General features: G+C 42.4%; 2 protein-coding genes across 6 annotated transcripts in view; one reads left to right on the forward strand and one right to left on the reverse strand.

Annotated features, from left to right (window-relative positions):
• PTCD2 (pentatricopeptide repeat domain 2) overlaps window positions 1–2,940 on the reverse strand; it is a 38,630-nt gene extending 35,690 nt beyond the window's left edge. For 2 of the 3 annotated variants that reach the window (XM_034959971.3, XM_003810488.6), the window contains exons 1-2: window positions 2,809–2,940; window positions 1,067–1,159 (exon numbers count right to left, since the gene is read on the reverse strand). In XM_034959971.3, coding sequence (XP_034815862.1) covers window positions 1,067–1,159; window positions 2,809–2,935 — 220 coding nt within the window. In that variant the 5' untranslated portion in view covers window positions 2,936–2,940. Of the gene's footprint in view, window positions 1–1,066; window positions 1,162–2,808 lie in introns of those variants that run through there. The other variant, XM_063604205.1, reaches the window with a different exon arrangement.
• Window positions 2,908–18,407, forward strand: part of MRPS27 (mitochondrial ribosomal protein S27) — a 100,594-nt gene continuing 85,094 nt past the window's right edge. The window contains exons 1-2 of one of the 3 annotated variants that reach the window (XM_003810486.4): window positions 2,908–3,169; window positions 9,183–9,260. In XM_003810486.4, the coding sequence (XP_003810534.3) occupies window positions 2,908–3,169; window positions 9,183–9,260 (340 nt within the window). Of the gene's footprint in view, window positions 3,170–3,208; window positions 3,319–9,182; window positions 9,261–18,407 lie in introns of those variants that run through there. The other 2 variants (XM_008962839.4, XM_034959969.3) reach the window with 2 other exon arrangements.

An 18,407-nucleotide genomic window follows, 5' to 3' on the forward strand; every position in this document is an offset into this window, starting at 1 on the left:
ATAACAAAAATTTTCAAACATACCCAAGAAATGAAAGAACAGGATAATAATCCCCCTCACTAAGTGCCATTACCCAGCCTCAATCATTATCAATATTTTGCTAATTATGTTTCCTCTACACTACAATCCTCAAACACACTGGATTTTTTTTCAAAGCAAATCCCAGATTTATCTTTTTTTTGAGACAGGGTCTCACTCTGTTACCCAGGTTGGAGTGCAGTTGTGTGATCATGGCTTACTGCACCTTAGACCTCCCAGGCTCAAGCAATCCTCCCACCTCAGTCCCTGGAGTAGCTGTGACTACAGGCATGCACCACCATGCCCAGCTAACTTTAAAAAAATTTGTAGAGATGAGGTCTACGCTGCTCAGGCTGATCTCAAACTCCCTGGCTCAAGCAATCCTCCTGCCTTGGCCTCCCAAAATGCTGGAGTTACAGGCATGAGCCATCATGCCCAGCCAAATCCTAGGTTTGGTAGTCAGGTTTCTCTTGTTTTTTAAGAAATTTTTGATCCTACTGACTTTTCTAGCAAAGAGTGAAAAATACCAAATGTATCATCACACATAGTACTGTTTTGTTTCATTTGATTTCATTTATATATAGATATGTTTGTGTGTACTGAGATGCAACATAAAATGCATTTTTCACTGAAGGTTACATCAAAAAGTTTGAAAGCCAATCATCTGAAGTTCTTAAACTTTATTGTGCATATGAATGATCTGGGGCCTTTCTATCTGCACTTCTATCAACCACCCAATAGATGCTGATGCCGCTGGTCCTCAAACCTCACTTTTAATGGCACAGATTTAGACAAGACCAATCGCAGCACTAGCTTTAATATTTCTCTGAGATCGTAAGAGAAGGAATAAGAGGAGAGCTGTAGACGTTGTAGCAGCAAAGTATGAGATGCAAGATAAATATAAGAGTTCACTATGAAACTAACAATAAATGGTCTCAACTTTTTCTAAGGCATAATAAAGTCACTGAAGGAGACACTGAATAGGGATAAAGACAGAGAAACTTAAATGACAGATAAATGACAGAATTAACAAAATAGATTCTATTACCTTTAGTGCCAGAAAGATTACATGCAACAGCCACTTTCTTTTGTTGAAATTCTTTTAATTTCACCACATTATCTGTAAGTAGGTATCTTTTAGCTAAAAATCAGAGAAAGAAAAAAGTAAAGTCATTTTGACTGTTTTAGAAGTTAGCAAATAACATGAATAGAGCTTGATTGCCTCTAACATCTATTATAGATAATCCATTAGACACGTACAAATATAACTGTACAAACTGTACAAATATAAATCCTGGGAAAAACCATTTCTGAACTACCAGAGAATGCAAATCCTCAGCAAAACAGGTTTTATTTGTGTGTGTGAAAGAAGATAGTGATTAACCGTAGCTAGTGATAAACCTGTGTGGGGACTGGTTGACAGGAAGTTGGGATTTGAAGTACAAATGGGCATTTGCCATCGGTTAAAGGTATCAAGAGCATTTTTAAAAAAAACTAATAACATTTAAATGCAAAACAGGCATATTTAGTTTTGGTTTATCCAGGGAGAAGCACAGTGTAGTGGAAAAAGCTGCAGCGTGACCACTGGAACTCCCAGTTTTGTCCTCTGTGAAATGAGGGGGTTAAGGCCTCTCAGATGTGGACTCAAAATACATTTGAGATACATGGAAATCATTGATCACAGCTTAGTAGATTTGGGAAACATCATCCTTTCTTTAGGATCCTTGGCTGTGCATGAGATAAAACGGACCAAGCGTGGCCGAAGAATCACGCACTAACAGAGTTCTGTGAGCTGCAGTAACAAGGTAACAATAAAAGTTGCTATTTATTTACAGAAAGGCAGTCCAGTGAAGTGGTTAGGAGCAGGTTTCTATTGTTGGGTGTGTTCAAATCCCACCTCTAACAGTTCCCTCTGACCTTGGGCAAATTACTTAACCTTGTTCCTCCTCTGTAAATGGAGAAAAGAATGGTACTTCTCTTGCTGGGTGTTGTCTAGAGAAAAGGAATTAATGTATGTAAACTACATTAAAGTAATGCCTGACAAACATTTTTACTATCACTCACTAGCATCTTCAGATTTAACTCTCTTCATAGAGATGTTAGAGGATAGTTTTGAAAAATGAAGAAACGTGCCGCTAAGTCTTTTAGATTGTTAGCAGAACTGAGACTCCATAAGACCTCTGCTTCCAAACTCTGCAGAACAGAAAAAGGCCGGGCGCGGTGGCTCACTCCTATAATCCCAGCACTTTGGGAGGCCGAGGCGGATGGACCACGAGGTCAGGAGTTCGAAACCAGCCTGGCCAACATAGTGAAACCCGTCTCTACTAAAAATACAAAAAACCCGGGCGTGGTGGCGCACGCCTGTAGTCCCAACTACTCGGAAAGCTGAGGCAGGAGAATCGCTTGAACCCGGGAGGCGGAGGCTGCAGTGAGCTGAGATCGCGCCACCGCGCTCCAGCTTGGGCGACAGAGCAAGACTTCGTCTCAAAAATAAATAAATAAGTCACCCAAGGCGGGAGGGATGTTCCTGAAGACGAACGTCGCCCCATCTGAGGGAGCACTACAGCCCCAAGGTCAAGACCCCAGCAGTCCTTCGATTTGCAGGCACTGGGGGTATCCACGACCCCCAGGGGTCACCACTGCACCCACATGCAACTAGAGGGCGAGGGTGCGCTCCAGGCCAGTGAGAGACTTAGGAGCTGTGGCTGCTCCACAGAGATGCTAGCTGGGATCTAACACCCCCTTCTCTCCCATCCCTCCCCTCCTTCCCTAGGCTAAGGCCGCGGATACCTCCGAGAGGGCAGCGGCAGCTGACAGAGCCGGAGCCTCCCACCCCAGGATACACCAAAATCTGCAGCGCCTGCAGGAGAACTCGATTCGAGGGCCGAAATGCAGCAGCCATACTGTCTCGGACCATACCAACTACTGGAACCGGGGCGAGGAGGCGGAGCGTCGGTCCTGTCGTCGAGAGCGACAAAAGGGATTCGTCCAATTCTGGGCGCCCCGAGAGGTCGAGCTGTAACCCCGCCCCTTCCTCTGTCCGTAACCTGTTGGCTGTTCCTTTTGGTACGCTCCAAGATGGCTGCCTCCATAGTGCGGCGCGGGATGCTCCTGGCGCGGCAAGTGGTTCTTCCTCAGCTCTCTCCTGCAGGTTGGCCGGACAGCTTCATTAGGCCCCTGATTATTCTGTTTTTTGGGTGAAGGGAGCGGTGGGCTTTCAAGAGGAGAGGAAATGTTTCTGGAATCTGATTGCTAGGGACGCCATTTGGGGTGTTTGGTGGTGCAGAAGAAGGAGACAAGGTATCTGTTCCGTTTCCTTCCCTAAAATAACAGTATGTTCCTGTCCAAAGGTACGAAGAGCAGTGGAAGGTTATATAGCATGAGGGAATTTGCGTATGATTCGCCAGATTTATGTGTTGGGGTGGTCGTGCTTTTGCTGACCACGAAAAACCCAAATGTGCGCCGGGCGCGGTGGCCCACGCCTGTGGTCCCAGCACTTTGGGAACGCGAGGCGGGCGGATCGCCAGGAGTTCGAGACCAGGAGTTGAGACCAGGAGTTGAGGCCAGGAGTTCGAGACCAGCCTGGCCAACAGGGCGAAACCCCATCTCTACTAAAAAATACAAAGAAATTATCTGGGCGTGGTGGCGCGCGCCTGTAATCCTAGCTACTCGGGGGGCTGAGGCAGGATAATCGCTTGAACTCGGGAGGCGGAGGTTGCAATGAGCAGAGATCGCGCCACTACACTCCAGCCTGGGCAACAGAGAGAGACCCTGTCTCAAAAAAAGAAAAAAGAAAAAAGGAAAAACCTAAATGTGTCCATTCCTGGGGCTGGGACATTTTTCTCCCATCTGAGGTTTTTTTAGAGGGACGTCAGATAAACATTTTTCCCACTACCACACATTTAGCTGGACCCCTGGTCTTCGTGGAAGAATTTTTCAGTATTAATCTCATTTTATCTGATGACCTTGAGCACAACTTTTGATTGACCTTTCTTTGCTATAGTTTTCCACGTGTAGATAATAAATGCTAATAGTTACTTGTAAAGTACTTTGATATCTGAACTAAGTGGCAGCCCACTCAAAGCCTGCATAGTGGATCTGATAATGAAAACATTGGAAAAAAGTTTTAAAGTATTTATAGGAGCCAAATTTGCAGTGATTCTAACCACATAATCCAGACAGACATATTTGATAAAAATGCAATAATCACACTCGATTTTTCCAATGCCGCTTATCTTCCCTTTCCAACCTACCTCCCATCCTCTATTTTTTTAAAAAGCACGCACTTCTTTAGGAACAGCCATTAAACGTCAATGTGAAACCTCAGAGTTGGCCACCAGTTTTCTGAAGATTAAGTGGCTGACCTGGTGAAAACGTTTAATGTCACACATTAGGCAGTGTTATGCACAACGCTTGACACCTTAGTAAGAATTAGCTGTTGTAGCTATTTTCTGTTTATGTGGTTTCCGTGAACTACTACACACAGAGGGCATTCTGGGAGACCTGTCTTTCCCCACCATCACCTCCCCAGCCTTTTTTTTTTTTTTCGGGTTTCGTTCTTGTTGCCCAGGTTGGAGTGCAATGGCACGATCTCGGCTCACTGCAGCCTCTGCCTCCCGGGTTCAAGTGATTCTCCTGCCTCAGCCTCCCAAGTAGCTGGGATTACAGGCATGCACCACCACTCCCGGCTAATTTTGTATTTTCAGTAGAGACGGGGTTTCTCCATGTTGGTCAGGCTGGTCTCGAACTCCTGACCTCAGGTGATCCACCCGCCTCTACTTCCCAAGGTGCTGGGATTACGGGCGTAAGCCACTGTGCCCAGCTGGCCCAGCTTTTTAATCTCCCAGTTCAGAACTCTTGAGCAATGATCTAGATATTGTCCTGACTCCAGAATGTAGAAAGGTGATTACTTATGCTAGAATGAAGCATATGCTAGAATGAAGGCATAGAGAATAACAGATAATAAATAGAGAGTAAGCAAGTAGCTGGTATCCGGGAGTACAGTTGGCTTCCTTATCCGAGCATTCTGCATCTGCAGAGTCAACCAACAGCGGATCAAAATACTACAAAACAAAACAAAAACTAACAATAAAAAATAATACAACAGTAAAATAATACAAAGAAAATACAATATGACAACCACTTACATTGCGTTTACATTGTATTAGGTATTATAAGTAATCTAGAGATGACTTAAAGCACCTTGTCCAACCCTCAGCCCAGGACAGTTTTGAATGTGGCCCAACACAAATTTGTAAACTTACCTAAAATATTAGGAGATTTTTAGCATTTTTTGTTTTGTTTGTTTGCCCATCAGCTATCATTAGTGTTAGTGTAGTTTATGTATGTGTGGCCCAAGACAATTGTTCTTCCAATGTGACCAGGGAAGCCAAAAAAATGGACACCCCAGCTTAAAGTAATGCAGGAGGATGTTCGTGGGTTATTTGCAAATACTGTGCAATTTTATGTAAGAGACTTCTGCATTCTCAGATTTTGGTATTTGAGGGGGTATTCTAGAACCATCCCCCCGGGGCAGGAGAATTGCTTGAACCCTGGAGGCAAAGGTTGCAGTGAGCCAAGATCACGCCACTACACTTCAGCCTGGGCAACAGAGAGATACTCCATCTCAAAAAAAAAAAAAATAATAAATAAAATTAGGCCGGGTGTGGTGGCTCACACCTGTAATCCCAGCACTTTGGGAGGCTGAGGTGGGCGGATCACCTGAGGTCGGGAGTTTGAGACCAGCCTGGCCAACATGGAGAAACCCCGTCTCTACTAAAAATACAAAATTAGGCGTGGTGGCGCATGCCTGTAATCCCAGCTACTCAGGAGGCTGAGGCAGGAGAATCGCTTGAACCCGGGAGGCCTCCGCCTTCCGGTTGCAGTGAGCTGAGATCATGCCATTGCACTCCAGCCTGGGCAACAAGAGCGAAACTCCCTTTCCGAAACGAAAAAATAAATGGAAATTAATTTAAATAATTATAGTCTTTTTTTAGTTCTCCTTTTGAAACCATCTTTGGAAACCTTTTTGTTGCCTCATTATTTAATTTGTAGAACTCAAATTTAGATATATTATTCTAGTAAAGATCTGTGCTCACAGTAAGAGAATGAACTGTGTATAAATTCACACAGATGTGTTTGTATTTGTTTATTTGTTTAAGCTGGAAAGTAGGTAGAGAATAAAAACAGCATTCCAATACTGTGTTTAATCAGCCCCCATGCTATCTAGTTGTGTTGGGCTTTTGGTCTGCTGTGACCTCAGCATAACTATCTGTCATTTTTTCTGTTTCTTTTTTTTGAGACGGAGTTTCGCTCTTATTGCCCAGGTTGGAATGCAATGGCGTGATCTCGGCTCACCACAACCTCCACCTCCTGGCTTCAAGCGATTCTCTTGCCTCAGCCTCCCAAGTACCTGGGATTACAGGCATGCACCACCACGCCTGGCTAATTTTGTATTTTTAGTAGAGGCAAGGTTTCTCCATGTTGGTCAGGCTCGCCTCAAACTCCCGACCTCAGGTGATCTGCCCACCTCGGCCTCCCAAAGTGCTGGGATTACAGGCATGAGCCACTGCACCTGGCTGTTTTTCTATTTTTTTAAACAGAGTTACTGAGGTATAATTCACATGCCATACAATTCATCCATTTAAAATACACAATTCAGGCCAGGCATGGTGGCTCATGCCTGTAATCCCAGCATTTTGGGAGGCCAAGGCTGGGGGATCTCCTAAGGTAGGAGTTTGAGACCAGCCTGGCTATCATGGTGAAACCCCGTCTCTACTAAAAATACAAAAAATTATCCAGGCATGGTGGCAGGCGCCTGTAATCCCAGCTACTCTGGAGGCTGAGGCAGGAGAATTACCTGAACCTGGGAGGTGGAAATTGCAGTGAGCCAAGATCACACCATTGCACTCCAGCCTGGGCAACGAGCAAAACTCCATCTCAAAAACAAACAAAGAAACAACAAATGCAGTATACAATTCAAAGGTTTTAGTATAAACACAGAGTTCTGGAGCCATCGTCGCAAGCTATTTTAGGACATTTTCATTATCCCAAAAAGAAATTCCATGCCCATTTGCAATTGCTCCCCATTTCTCCTCTAGCTTTCCTGATCCTCACCTTTAGCCCTTAGCAACCATGAATCTACTTTCTGTCTCTACAGACTTGCCTATTCTGGATCGCTCATATAATGGAATCATATAATATGTGGTCTTTTGTGACTGGCGTCTTTTTTACGTAACATGTTTTCAGGATTCACCCATGTAGTATGTATCAGTACTTCATTTTTTATTGCCAAATACTATTCCATTGTAAGGATAGACTACATTTTGTTTATTCATCAATTGATGGATATTTGGGTTGTTTCCACTTTTTGTCCATTATGAATAATACTACTGTGAACATTTGTGTACAAATTTTCTGTGGACACAAGTTTTCATTTTTCTTGGTTGTAAACCTAGGAGTGGAATTGCTGGGTGATAGAGTAACTCCATGTTAACATTTTGAGGAGCTACCAAATTCTTTAAAAAGCAGCTGCACTGTTTTATGTTCTCTCCAGTAAGGTATGAGTTTCTGGTTTCTCTGCATCCTCCCCAGCAGTTGTCATTATCTGTTTTTTGATGGTGGTCATTGTAGTGAGTATCATTCGTTTCTCCAGGTGATTTTGTTTTGCATTTCTCTAATGGCAAATTATGTTAAGCATCTGTCCTTATGATTATTAGCTATTTGTGTGTGTATACATATATATTTTACTTTTTCTTTTTTTTTTTTCGAAACAGTCTCACTCTGTTGCCCAGGCTGGAGTGCAGTGGCATGATCTTGACTCACTGCAACCTCCGCCTCCCAGGCTCAGTCGATTCTCCCACCTCAGCCTCCTGAGTAGTTGGGACTACAGGTGCATGCCACCATGGCTGGCTAATTTTTGTGTTTTTTGTAGAAACGGGGTTTCACCATGTTTCCCAGGCTGGTCTGGAACTCCTGAGCTTAAGTGATCCACCCACCTCAGTGTATATATGTTTTTAAAGGTATACCTGTTTAAATCCTTTACCCATCGTTCATTTGGGTTGTCTTTTTTTTTATTTTTGAGTTGTAAGATTTATTGAAATATTTTGGATACAAGTCTTGTACTGGATAAATGTTTTGCAAATATTTTCTCCTGTTCTTTGGGTTGTACTTTCACTTTCCTGAGATTGTACTTCGAAGCACAAAAGTTTTAAATTTTGATGAACTTGCCATTCATTCTTTCTCATTCACTCCTTGAGCTCATGTTTGTTAAACACTGCCAAAGGCTAGGCATTGTGCCAGGAGCTAGGAATAGTGGTATGCTATCTTGTACGTTACCTCAGCTTTGGCTTAGTGAGTTTCTTTAATTTACCACTAGGGTGCTGGCTCATTGGGTAAGATACTACTCCTTGCTTTATGTGAAATGATTGAAACCTGTGGATCTAAGATGAAAATGTTTTTAGGCATAATAATTATAAAGCATTTAATTAATGAGTTAAGCAACATTCAGCAGGTGTTTTTGGTTCTAAGAAGGTGTTCTAGGGCTTGCCTGGATTATAATTTACTAGCAACAAGTGGCTCCTAGTCTTAAAGTTATAGGAACAAAATTAGCAGTTTTATCCATAAAATTATGGGCATAGCGCAGTGGTATGTGTCTGTAATGCTAACTACGTGGGAGGCTGAGGCAGGAGGATCACCCAGGAGTTCTGGGCTGTAGTGCACAATACCGATCAAGTGTCCACACTAAGTTTGGCATCGATATGATGATTGATGTTCCAGGAACAGGGAGCTACCAGGTTGCTTCAGGAAGGGTGAACCAGGTTGGAAACTGAGCACATCAAAATTCCTGTGCCGATCAGTAGTGGGATTGTGCCTGTGAATAGCTACTGCATTCCAGCCTGGGCATTATAGCAAGACCCTGTTTATTTTATTAAAAAAATTATTGTGAAAATTCTGTTTTTCTGCACCTTCCACTTGTTAGGGGTCGAATGCATTTTGTTCTTCACTGAATTGTCAACTATGTGATATTGGTTGCTGTACTGTATTAGATTATTTAAAATATATAATCTAGTAGTTGAAAGGATAGTGAAGATATATTTAATAAAACATATAAAATGAACCTCTTGTAAAACCATGTGTGTTGAAATAATTGCCTATTTTCTCAGGTAAAAGATACCTGCTTTCTTCAGCCTATGTAGACAGCCACAAATGGGAAGCAAGAGAAAAAGAACATTACTGTCTTGGTAGGTACCTATTGGACTATCATATGTGTCATTTTCGGTCACTCCATATGTCTTCCATCATTTATTCATATAACGTATGTATGAAATTATGCTTTTATGATGTTTCAATTCAGATAAGCATGTTTTAAGTCTTAAAGAGTTAGACTTTTATACATGGCAAAATCAGTTTTATCTTGTTCATTTCTAATATTTCATTTTTGCCTCCATGATTAGTCTCCTTAGAATATGTTAACAGTTCCTTTCTTCTGTTTTTTGTCCATTTTTACCATATGGTTTTCATGCAGCCTGTTTTACAGAATTTCGTATTTTATATTTCATCCTGTCTTACTGTCAATCTCTTTATTTTCTTAACTCCTCTTGTGGTCTTCAGAGCCCTTTTTGACTCTTCTCTATTTCATTACCAGGTGACAGGTTTGAAGGCAATGTTACAATCTCATGTAAGCTGTTTAGAGAAACAGTTGGTTAACATCTTCCCAGGCTTTGCGCTTGTAATTATACTTTCTTTTCTCCTGTTCCCTATGTCATATTACACAGACAACAGCCTTTCTTTTGTAAAATAACCAAGCCCCAAAAGAAATCACTGACTCAATGAGCAGTTTTTTAAAATGTGCATACTTTAGACTTTTGGTACTGCCTGCCCTTTGGTATATATAACATCATCGGAACATTAATAGAGTAAATAGATTGGTGATAGTTTTATGAGACTGATGTAATTTTTGGATCAATTCCTATGCTGATCTAATATATTCCCCCAGATTTCTTTCGCTGTGTTTTGGGCTTATGTCAGTTAAGAATAAAGTCCCCTGTGTTTATGGATTTTTCCCATAAGTGCAGGAGACATTGCTGTCTCTAATGGCTACCTTATTGGGATTTTCAAAGATCTCATCCTTTTCTTTACTGATGATGTGATTGCACAAGCAGAGTTGGCTGTGAGCTCTGAGATGGGTGTATGTGCACAGGCCAGCTGAAGCAGAGCTGTGGAAGATCTGAAGATAAGTAATCGCAGCTTCTCCATGAGAAACTTACAGTCTCATTCTCTCTATAAGAGGCCCAGGGTAGCCTTCTTATAACAAGTACTTTATCATACTCTTCTTTTACCATCTTGAAACTAAATTCATAGTTAATATAATCTATCTATACTTACTGTTTTAAAAACCAGTATATGGCTGGGTGTGGTGGCTCACGCCTGTAATCCCAGCACTTTGGGGGGCTGAGGCTGGTGGATCATGAGGTCAGGAGTTTTGAGACCAACCTGGCCAAGATGATGAAACCCCGTCTCTACTAAAAAATACAAAAATTAGCCGGGCGCGGTGGCAGGCACCTGTAATCCCAGCTACTCCGGAGGCTGAGGCAGGAGAATCGCTTGAACCCGGGAGGCAGAGGTTGCAGTGAGCCGAGATCTTGCCACTACACTCTAGCCTGGGCGACAGAGCAAGACTCCATCTCAAAAAAAAAAAAAAATCAGTATGATTCCTTCGCCACGATACAGAGGAGAAACAAAGGGGAAGTAACTTAAACAATATGTATTTCAATTTGTAAACAAATGTCCAGGCAAAACTACAGTAAGAAACAATGAAGCAGGTAAATATTGCATATAAATGTGGAATAATTATAGACATGGAAGAAGTGTAGATGGGTAGAGATGCGGTATACTGGTAAATTCAAATACCAGGAGTGGCGCTATCATAATGACATAATTTTATTTATAGAATGAACAACTCTTGGTGAAGTTCTGATTGATTCAAAGGTATGTCTTCCCTCAATATAGAGTTGCAAAATTCACCTTATTTTCCATTAAAAAACTTTGCTTATATGAAAAATGGAGTTAGTTCCATTAATGATAAACAGGTTGTTTTTGGTGGTATAATTGTTATGTCACAAATGGCATGGCAAATTTTTTTAATCTTTTAATTTGGAAATAATTTTGTTGTTGTTATTGTCATTGTTGTTGAGACAGAGTCTGTACTATCTATCGCCCAGGCTGGAATGCAGTGGCATCATCTCGGCTCACTGCAACCTCCGCCTCCTGGGTTCAAGCGATTCTCCTGCCTCCACCTCCTGAGTAGCTGGGGTTACAGCCGCACGCCACCACGCCCAGCTAATTTTTGCATTTTTAACAGAGACAGGGTTTTGCCTATTGGCCAGGCTGGTCTTGAACTCCTGGCGTCAGGTGATCTGCCCACCTCAGCCTCCCAAAGTGCTGGGATTACAGGCTTGAGCCACCGCGCCCAGCGGGAAATAATTTTAAACTTATAAAAACTGCAAAGAACTCCTCTATATCTGTCTTAGTTTGTTTTCTGTTGTTTATAACAATACCTGAAACTGGATCATTTATCAAGAAAACGAATTTATTTCTTACAGTTAGAGAGGCTGAGAAGGCCAGCGTTGAGGGGTGGCATCTGGTGAGAGCCTTCCTGCTGGTGAGGACTATTCAGAGTCCTGAGGTGGCTCAGAGCATCACATGGCGAGGGGGCTGAGCATGCTAGCTCAGGTCTCTCTTCCTCTTATGAAGCCACCAGTCGCACTTCCATGATAACCCATCAATCCATTAACCCATTAGTCCATGAATTGATTAATTCATTCATCAGGGGAGAGCCCTTATGATCCACTGGCCTCTCAAAACTGTTACACTGGGGATTAAATTTCAACATGAGTTTCAGAGGAGACAAATATTTAAACCACAGCACTACTTTTACTCATGTTCACCTGTCGTTACCATTTTGATTCATTTGTTTTTGCTTTCTCTCTCCTCCTTCCCCCTGTATACACACTTTCTTTAATCATTTGGGAGTTTGTTTCATATATTATAGCTCTTTATCCTGAATACTTCAATGTACATTACCTGAGATAAGGACATTCTATTGTATAATCATAGCACAGTTACCAACTTTGGAAATTTTGACATTAATATAATACTTTACTATTCATATCCCAGTTTTGGAAATTGACCCAATAATAGGGTCTCTCATAGCATTTTTCCTCTTCCAGTACAGGATGCTGTCTAGAATCATAGTTCCTTATCCTTTCTTTGTTTCTTATGACATTGTCCTATATATTTTTAAAGAACCCAATCTCTTTTTTTAAATAGAATATTCCTCTTTTTTGGATTTTTCTGCTATTTTCTCATTGTTATGCTTCCCCAGCCAGAATACTCTCAGTGATGTTGTGCCCCTGCCAGGGTATCACATGTGGACATACCTGATACCATATGCCTTCACTGGTGATGTCAATTTTGATAACCTAGTCAACTGTGTCTGATTTCTCCACTGCAGAGTTACTGTTTTTCTCCCTTCTGATTAATAGGCTATTCTCCGAGAGAGACTTTAATATAATGCAAATATGTTGTTTATCAAAAGTTTGCTCTTAGATTTAGCATCCATTCATGGCTTTAGCCTGAATCAATCTTTACTATAATGGTTGCAAAGTAATGATTTTCCAACTCTGAAAATTTCTCCAGATTTACTAGCTAACACTCAGTATTCTACTATAAGCAAGAACTCTTCCTTTTCTCTCATTTCTTTCTCATTTATCTGTTTATTATCATGCATTATGTTTAAATCATCAATTCGTGCATTTTTTAAATGATTCATTACCCTCCTCAATTATTTTGGTGGTCTAAATATCCCAGACCTGGCTGATAGAAGCCCTTTCAAGCTGGCTTCCGTTTTCCCCCACCCCCCTCTTTTTTGATAACTTACTTTCTCTCATATAACAAGGTGTTTCAGGCTCACTGTGTACCTTTCCTGGCCTAGCCCTGGAATCAACCATTTCTCCAAGGAGCTCTGGTTACTTTTGGTGAGGAATGGCATTAGAAACCAAGATCTAGGTGCTAGGTGTCCTTTTGCTACTGTGAAATTTTTGCTTCTTGGCCCATTCAGTGAACAGTTCTGGAAAAAAAATGAATGCACATATACATAAACATACATGTACACATATGCATGTACATATACTATATATATTTTGCAGATAATGAGTTCCCACCAATCCCAAGTTCATCCCCATGGGATTCTTCTTGCCTTGCTCCAGTCCATATTTGTATCTCCCGTCTTCCATACTGAGAGCCCTGGCTCCCACTAGAGACAGTGTTTTGATGTACGGGACAGTCTCAGCATTGCAGGTCATCTGAATTCCCTGTTTTCTGTCCATTAAGTGCCAGTAATGCCTTTCAGCCATTGTGACAATCAAGAACAACTTCCACATATCCTAAAATGCTCTGTAGGGCCAATACTATACTGTTCTAGTGATCAGACCAGTATGGACTCAGTTATACAGCAAGGCGTGTTCGGATGTGCCATATGTGAATTATAAGCAAAGTGCAGTGAAGTACAGATAAGGGAATGATGAATTCCAGGAAAGCTTATTAACACTTTCCTAGGTATGTAGGGAAGATTAGGAAATGAGGCCACTAGGTTTGGTGTCTTGGTGTTGGGTATAGTCAGTCACACAAATCCAGGGAACATTGTCATGGATACCTGAGTAAGCAGTAACTGTTTGCCAAATAATGAGTATAATAATCTGCAGCGGGGCTGCACGCAGTGGCACACGCCTATAATCCCAGCACTTTGGGAGGCTGAGGTAGGCAGATCAAGTCAGGAGTTCAAGACCAGCCTGGCCAACATGGTGAAACCCCGCCTCTACTAAAATTACAAAAATTAGCCGGGCATGGTGGCGCACACCTGTAATCCCAGCTACAATGGAGGCTGAAGCAGGAGAATCGCTTGAACCCGGGAGGCAGAGGTTGCAGTGAGCCAGAGATCACGCCGCTGCACTACAGCCTGGGCGACAGAGCTGACTCTGTCTCAAAAAAAAAAAGTCTGCAATGAGTAAATATCACATAGAGACATTTGTTCCCTTTTCTCAGTTAAGACTAGTTTTCTTGGAAAAGCAGTACTAGCCACCATTTACTGAATTTTTCCTGCCACCGAGACAGCTGTCCCCTCTGCCTAGAATATCTTTGTACATCCTGAATCTCTCCAGTCAGAATCGATGTTTCCTGCCCTATATTCTTTCAGCACTTTGTGCCTTCCTTGTGTATGATGTGCTGAAGTCTGCACTTGGGAGGCCGACTTCTGGGTGTCAGTCCCAGTTCTGCGGCTTTCGGCTGTCACACTCGGTTTCTGTGCCTATAAATTAGAGATGATGGTAATGCCTGCCTCTCCGTCTGACATGCAGGCGCTTCAGAAATATGTGCACTGAGGAGTCCCTAAGCCCCTTGTTTTCAGCCCTATATAAAACGTGTGAGGTGAAATAATGTTTTGGAACTCACACTGCTTGGAACAAAGAAAGCTTTTGAGACTTTTTCCTACTGTGTACTGGAGGTAATTATTGCCGCTTTTTTCAAAATGGACATTGTTTTCGGTTTTACTCGACAACACTACTTGTTTTCCCTCATTTTTATTTGAGCGTTTGGGTTGAGCTACTGGCACTTAGCAGGGAGGCCGCATGGTAGGGAGAGCGCCCGTGGCTCCAGCTCTGGAGATGGGACAGTAGGTGGCAGTGTGGCCCCTGCGGGAATCCGCCGCCCCGCGGGTGGAACGCGGCGAGTGGGCGCGGGGCTGTCGTGTAGCGTGCGCGCGCAGGGCCGCGCCCAGCATGTGGAGCGCTGTGATTGGGCGCCGCAAGCCGGAGGGCCGTGAGGTGCTCGAAGCGGGCTCGCTGATTGGGGGACGGAGGAGGGCCGATATGAGGCTTTCGCCGCTCCCATCCCCATTGGAGAGCGAGGCAGCAAGGGACACTGCGGCGTGTGGGTGTGGGCTTCATGTGCCCGAGCGCCGTCTCCCCTGAGGCGTGCCCTGCCGGGGAGTACGGCGAGAGAGAGGTTCTGGCCTCTCGGAGTGGGCGTGCGGTTCCGGTGCCCCCTCTCTTCGTCCTCGTGGCTGATTGTGCCAGAGAGCTCCTCGGGGAGGGCCCTAGCGTGAGGGCAGTTTCCCAGCGCCGGGGCCGCGGTGGACGCCAATGCCGCTGTCTAGGACCTGCGCCCGCGCTGCTTCCAGAGGGCCCCGGCGCGAACGTTAGAACGCCGCCCGGTTCCGCGCTCTCAGCAGCCAGCCAGGGCCGCTGCCAGTTCCACCGTGGAGAGGAGGAAACCGGGCGAGAGCCTCACTTTCCTTTCTGCCCAAAAAGCTTTCTCAGTGATTGCTGTAGTACCTGAGATTCTACCATAGGATCTTCCGCCTACATTAAAGTAGTCGATTTCTTCTTTAAAATACTTTTTTATTGGAGTATAAGATACATACTGAAAAGTGTGCAAGTCGTAATATAGACATTGATGAATTACCACAAAGCGAGTAAACCTGTGTAGGAAGCAAGAGCATTCCTACCGCTCCAGAAGCCCTTATTGCGGCCCCCACTTAGTCTCTCCAAAGGTAACAGGTATCCTGACTTCTAACGCCACAGATTTTTTTTTTAATGTTTTAACATTTGAAGGTGTAGACACCTTGGTATAAGGAGCCCCCTTTACCCATCACCTGGCTTCAACAATTATCAGCTCTTAGTCTTTATTTTATCTTTATTACTGTTTCCCCATCCCGATGCTTTGGATAATTTTGAAGGCGATCCCAGGCAGTAAGTCATTTCCTCCGTAAATATTTTGATACAGATCTCCAAGAGACAAGGGTGCTTTTCAATACCGTTATCACACCTAAAATATTAATAGGGTTGTAAATATCACGAAATATCCAGTTAGTGTTCAGATATCCCTGATACTCTCTTTCTTATTTTATTTTATTTTTTTTTCTTAGAGCCTTGCTCTTGTCGCCCAGGTTGGAGTGCAATGGCACGATCTCAGCTCGCTTAAACCTCCTCCTCCTGGGTTCAAGCGATTCTCCTGCCTCAGCCTCCCGAGAAGCTGGGATTACAGGCGCCCGCCACCATGCCGGCTAGTTTTTGTATTTTTAGCGGAGATGGGGTCTCGCCTTTTTGGTCATGCTGGTCTTGAACTCGTGACCTCGTGATCCGCCCACCTCGGCCTCCCCAAGTGCTGGGATTACAGGCGTGAGCCACCGCTCCTGGCTCAGGTATCCCTGATACTCTCAAAAATTTTTTTTTATGATTTGGTTGAATCAGGATTCAAATAAAGGCTCGTATAATACAATTGGTTGCTATGTGCCCCCGTTAACTCTTTCTGAATCTTTTTAATAGAAACATACAGAAGTAGAGAGAGTAGAATAAACCCCTGTGTACTTTCACCCAGCTCCAGCAATTATCAATTCCCTACCAGTGTTGTTTCATCAACTCCCCACCTGTTCACCAGATTACTTTTTAACAAACTTAATTATCGGGTTATTTTATATGTATTTTGATATGTACCTCTAAAAGATAAGGATTTTTAAAAACGTAACTAATCATACTATTCTAAAAAACTAGTACTTCTGTAATATTAAATATTCCATTAATGTTCACATTTTCCCAAATGTCTTATAAATTTCTTTTTAATTTAGTTTGTTGAAATGTGATCTAGATAAGGTCCATACCTTGCAATGTGTTGAGTTGTCTCAACTATCTTAGTTTGTAAGTTTCTTGCAATTTATTTATTGAACAAAACAGGTCTTTTTTGGAGTTTCCCACATTCTAGATTTGCTGATTTCATCCTTATTGTGGTGTTTAGCGTGCTCCTCTGCCTTCCATATGTCCTGTGAAACTGGTAGTTGGAGAAAGGGGCTTGATCAGATTCAGGACTTTTTATTTTGTCTTTTGGTATAAATACTTCATAGTAAGTGTTTACTTTTGTCAATAAGCACACAGCATTTGGTTGCCCCTCTGCGAAGTTAAAGGCCATTCATGATCTTTACTTAGATTTGTTATTTCATTTGAAGCTGCATACTATTGCTGTTTAAATTTTATCATTTCTTTTCATTTATTATCTAGGAAATTTTTATGACAGAACTTCCATTCATCAACAGTTTACTTACCCTGAAATAGTTTGTATGTGAGTTAGCTTTCAAAATAACTTTCAAAAATGATGAATGAGGACTTTTTAAAATGTCATTAAGAACTCATAGATTTAAATAATTGAGACATTTTAATCCATTGCTGTTGATACTTTTATTGATAGGGCCATAGTTCAACTGTGCTCTGTAGAGCCCTGGGCTTTCTTACTTCAATCACATTTCAACTTTTGATTGTTTCTGTACTGGGCTTCCCTGTGGCTAAAATAAACACTGAGTTAAAGCATTGTCTCTGAAATTCCTCCACTAACTTGCTGATTTGTTGGGGAGGTACAGGGTAAAAGTTATCAACATTTACTAGTTAACACAATAGGATCCACTGTGAACAGGACTCAGGAGAAAACCACTGGGGAACTGGGTAGGGTGTTGGTAGGAGGGCAGGCCTCATGGGGAAGCTCCCTGAGTTCCATGAGAGGAAGTTTTCTTGAGTCTTTCTGACGAGGAGCTAGCACTCAGGTGACTTGAGCTGAATTCAGGATTCATGAGCCCTACTGGATTAAATATTTTATTTCTGATTTTTCAAATCACAAAGTATGGGACACATTTTGGTTTGGGTTACTGTTTTGCTTGTTTGTGTTGGTTTCTCTTGGTTTGTTGGTTTGTTTTCTGTTGGTTTGTTTTTGGAGAACCTCCTTTTTGAATCCGAAGAGTATTTCCTTGACACATTTGCATTCAGGTCTGTTTCTTACAGACACTTGTTCCATTTTAGCTGAGATTTAGTTTTGCTGTGTCATTTCAGCTGTAGAGGCCTTTGGCTTTTTGCATGAATATTTCAGATCCTGCTCTTGAGGCCTGATGGAGATTTTTTGAAGTCTGCTTTCTTAACTTTTGTCAGTTCTGTATTTGCATCTCTGTGGCATCTATTCATTTTCCAGTTTTCTTATTTCCCAGGTTCTAGAGATGGGTCTGACTTGTGCACATCACCGTTCTTTAGTCTCATTAGTATATATGTACACAAAGCTTGATTTCATGTTTTTCCTTTATTGGATTTATTTATGTTAAAGCTTCTGGTGACAGACAGATAGAAGGAAGTCTAAAAATCTATGTCCAAATTGGTTGCTAGGCTAGTTTTCCATACTTCCTTCTGTATATTCAATGCATGATATATGTCATGTGTCCTCGTTTTTCTTTTAAAATGTGGGAAACAAAAACAGTTTCAGCCTGTATTTTTCAAGATCAGTTCTTCTAGGAAGGACAATAA

Source organism: Pan paniscus, chromosome 4, assembly GCF_029289425.2.
Source record: "Pan paniscus chromosome 4, NHGRI_mPanPan1-v2.0_pri, whole genome shotgun sequence".
Taxonomy (NCBI): domain Eukaryota; kingdom Metazoa; phylum Chordata; class Mammalia; order Primates; family Hominidae; genus Pan; species Pan paniscus.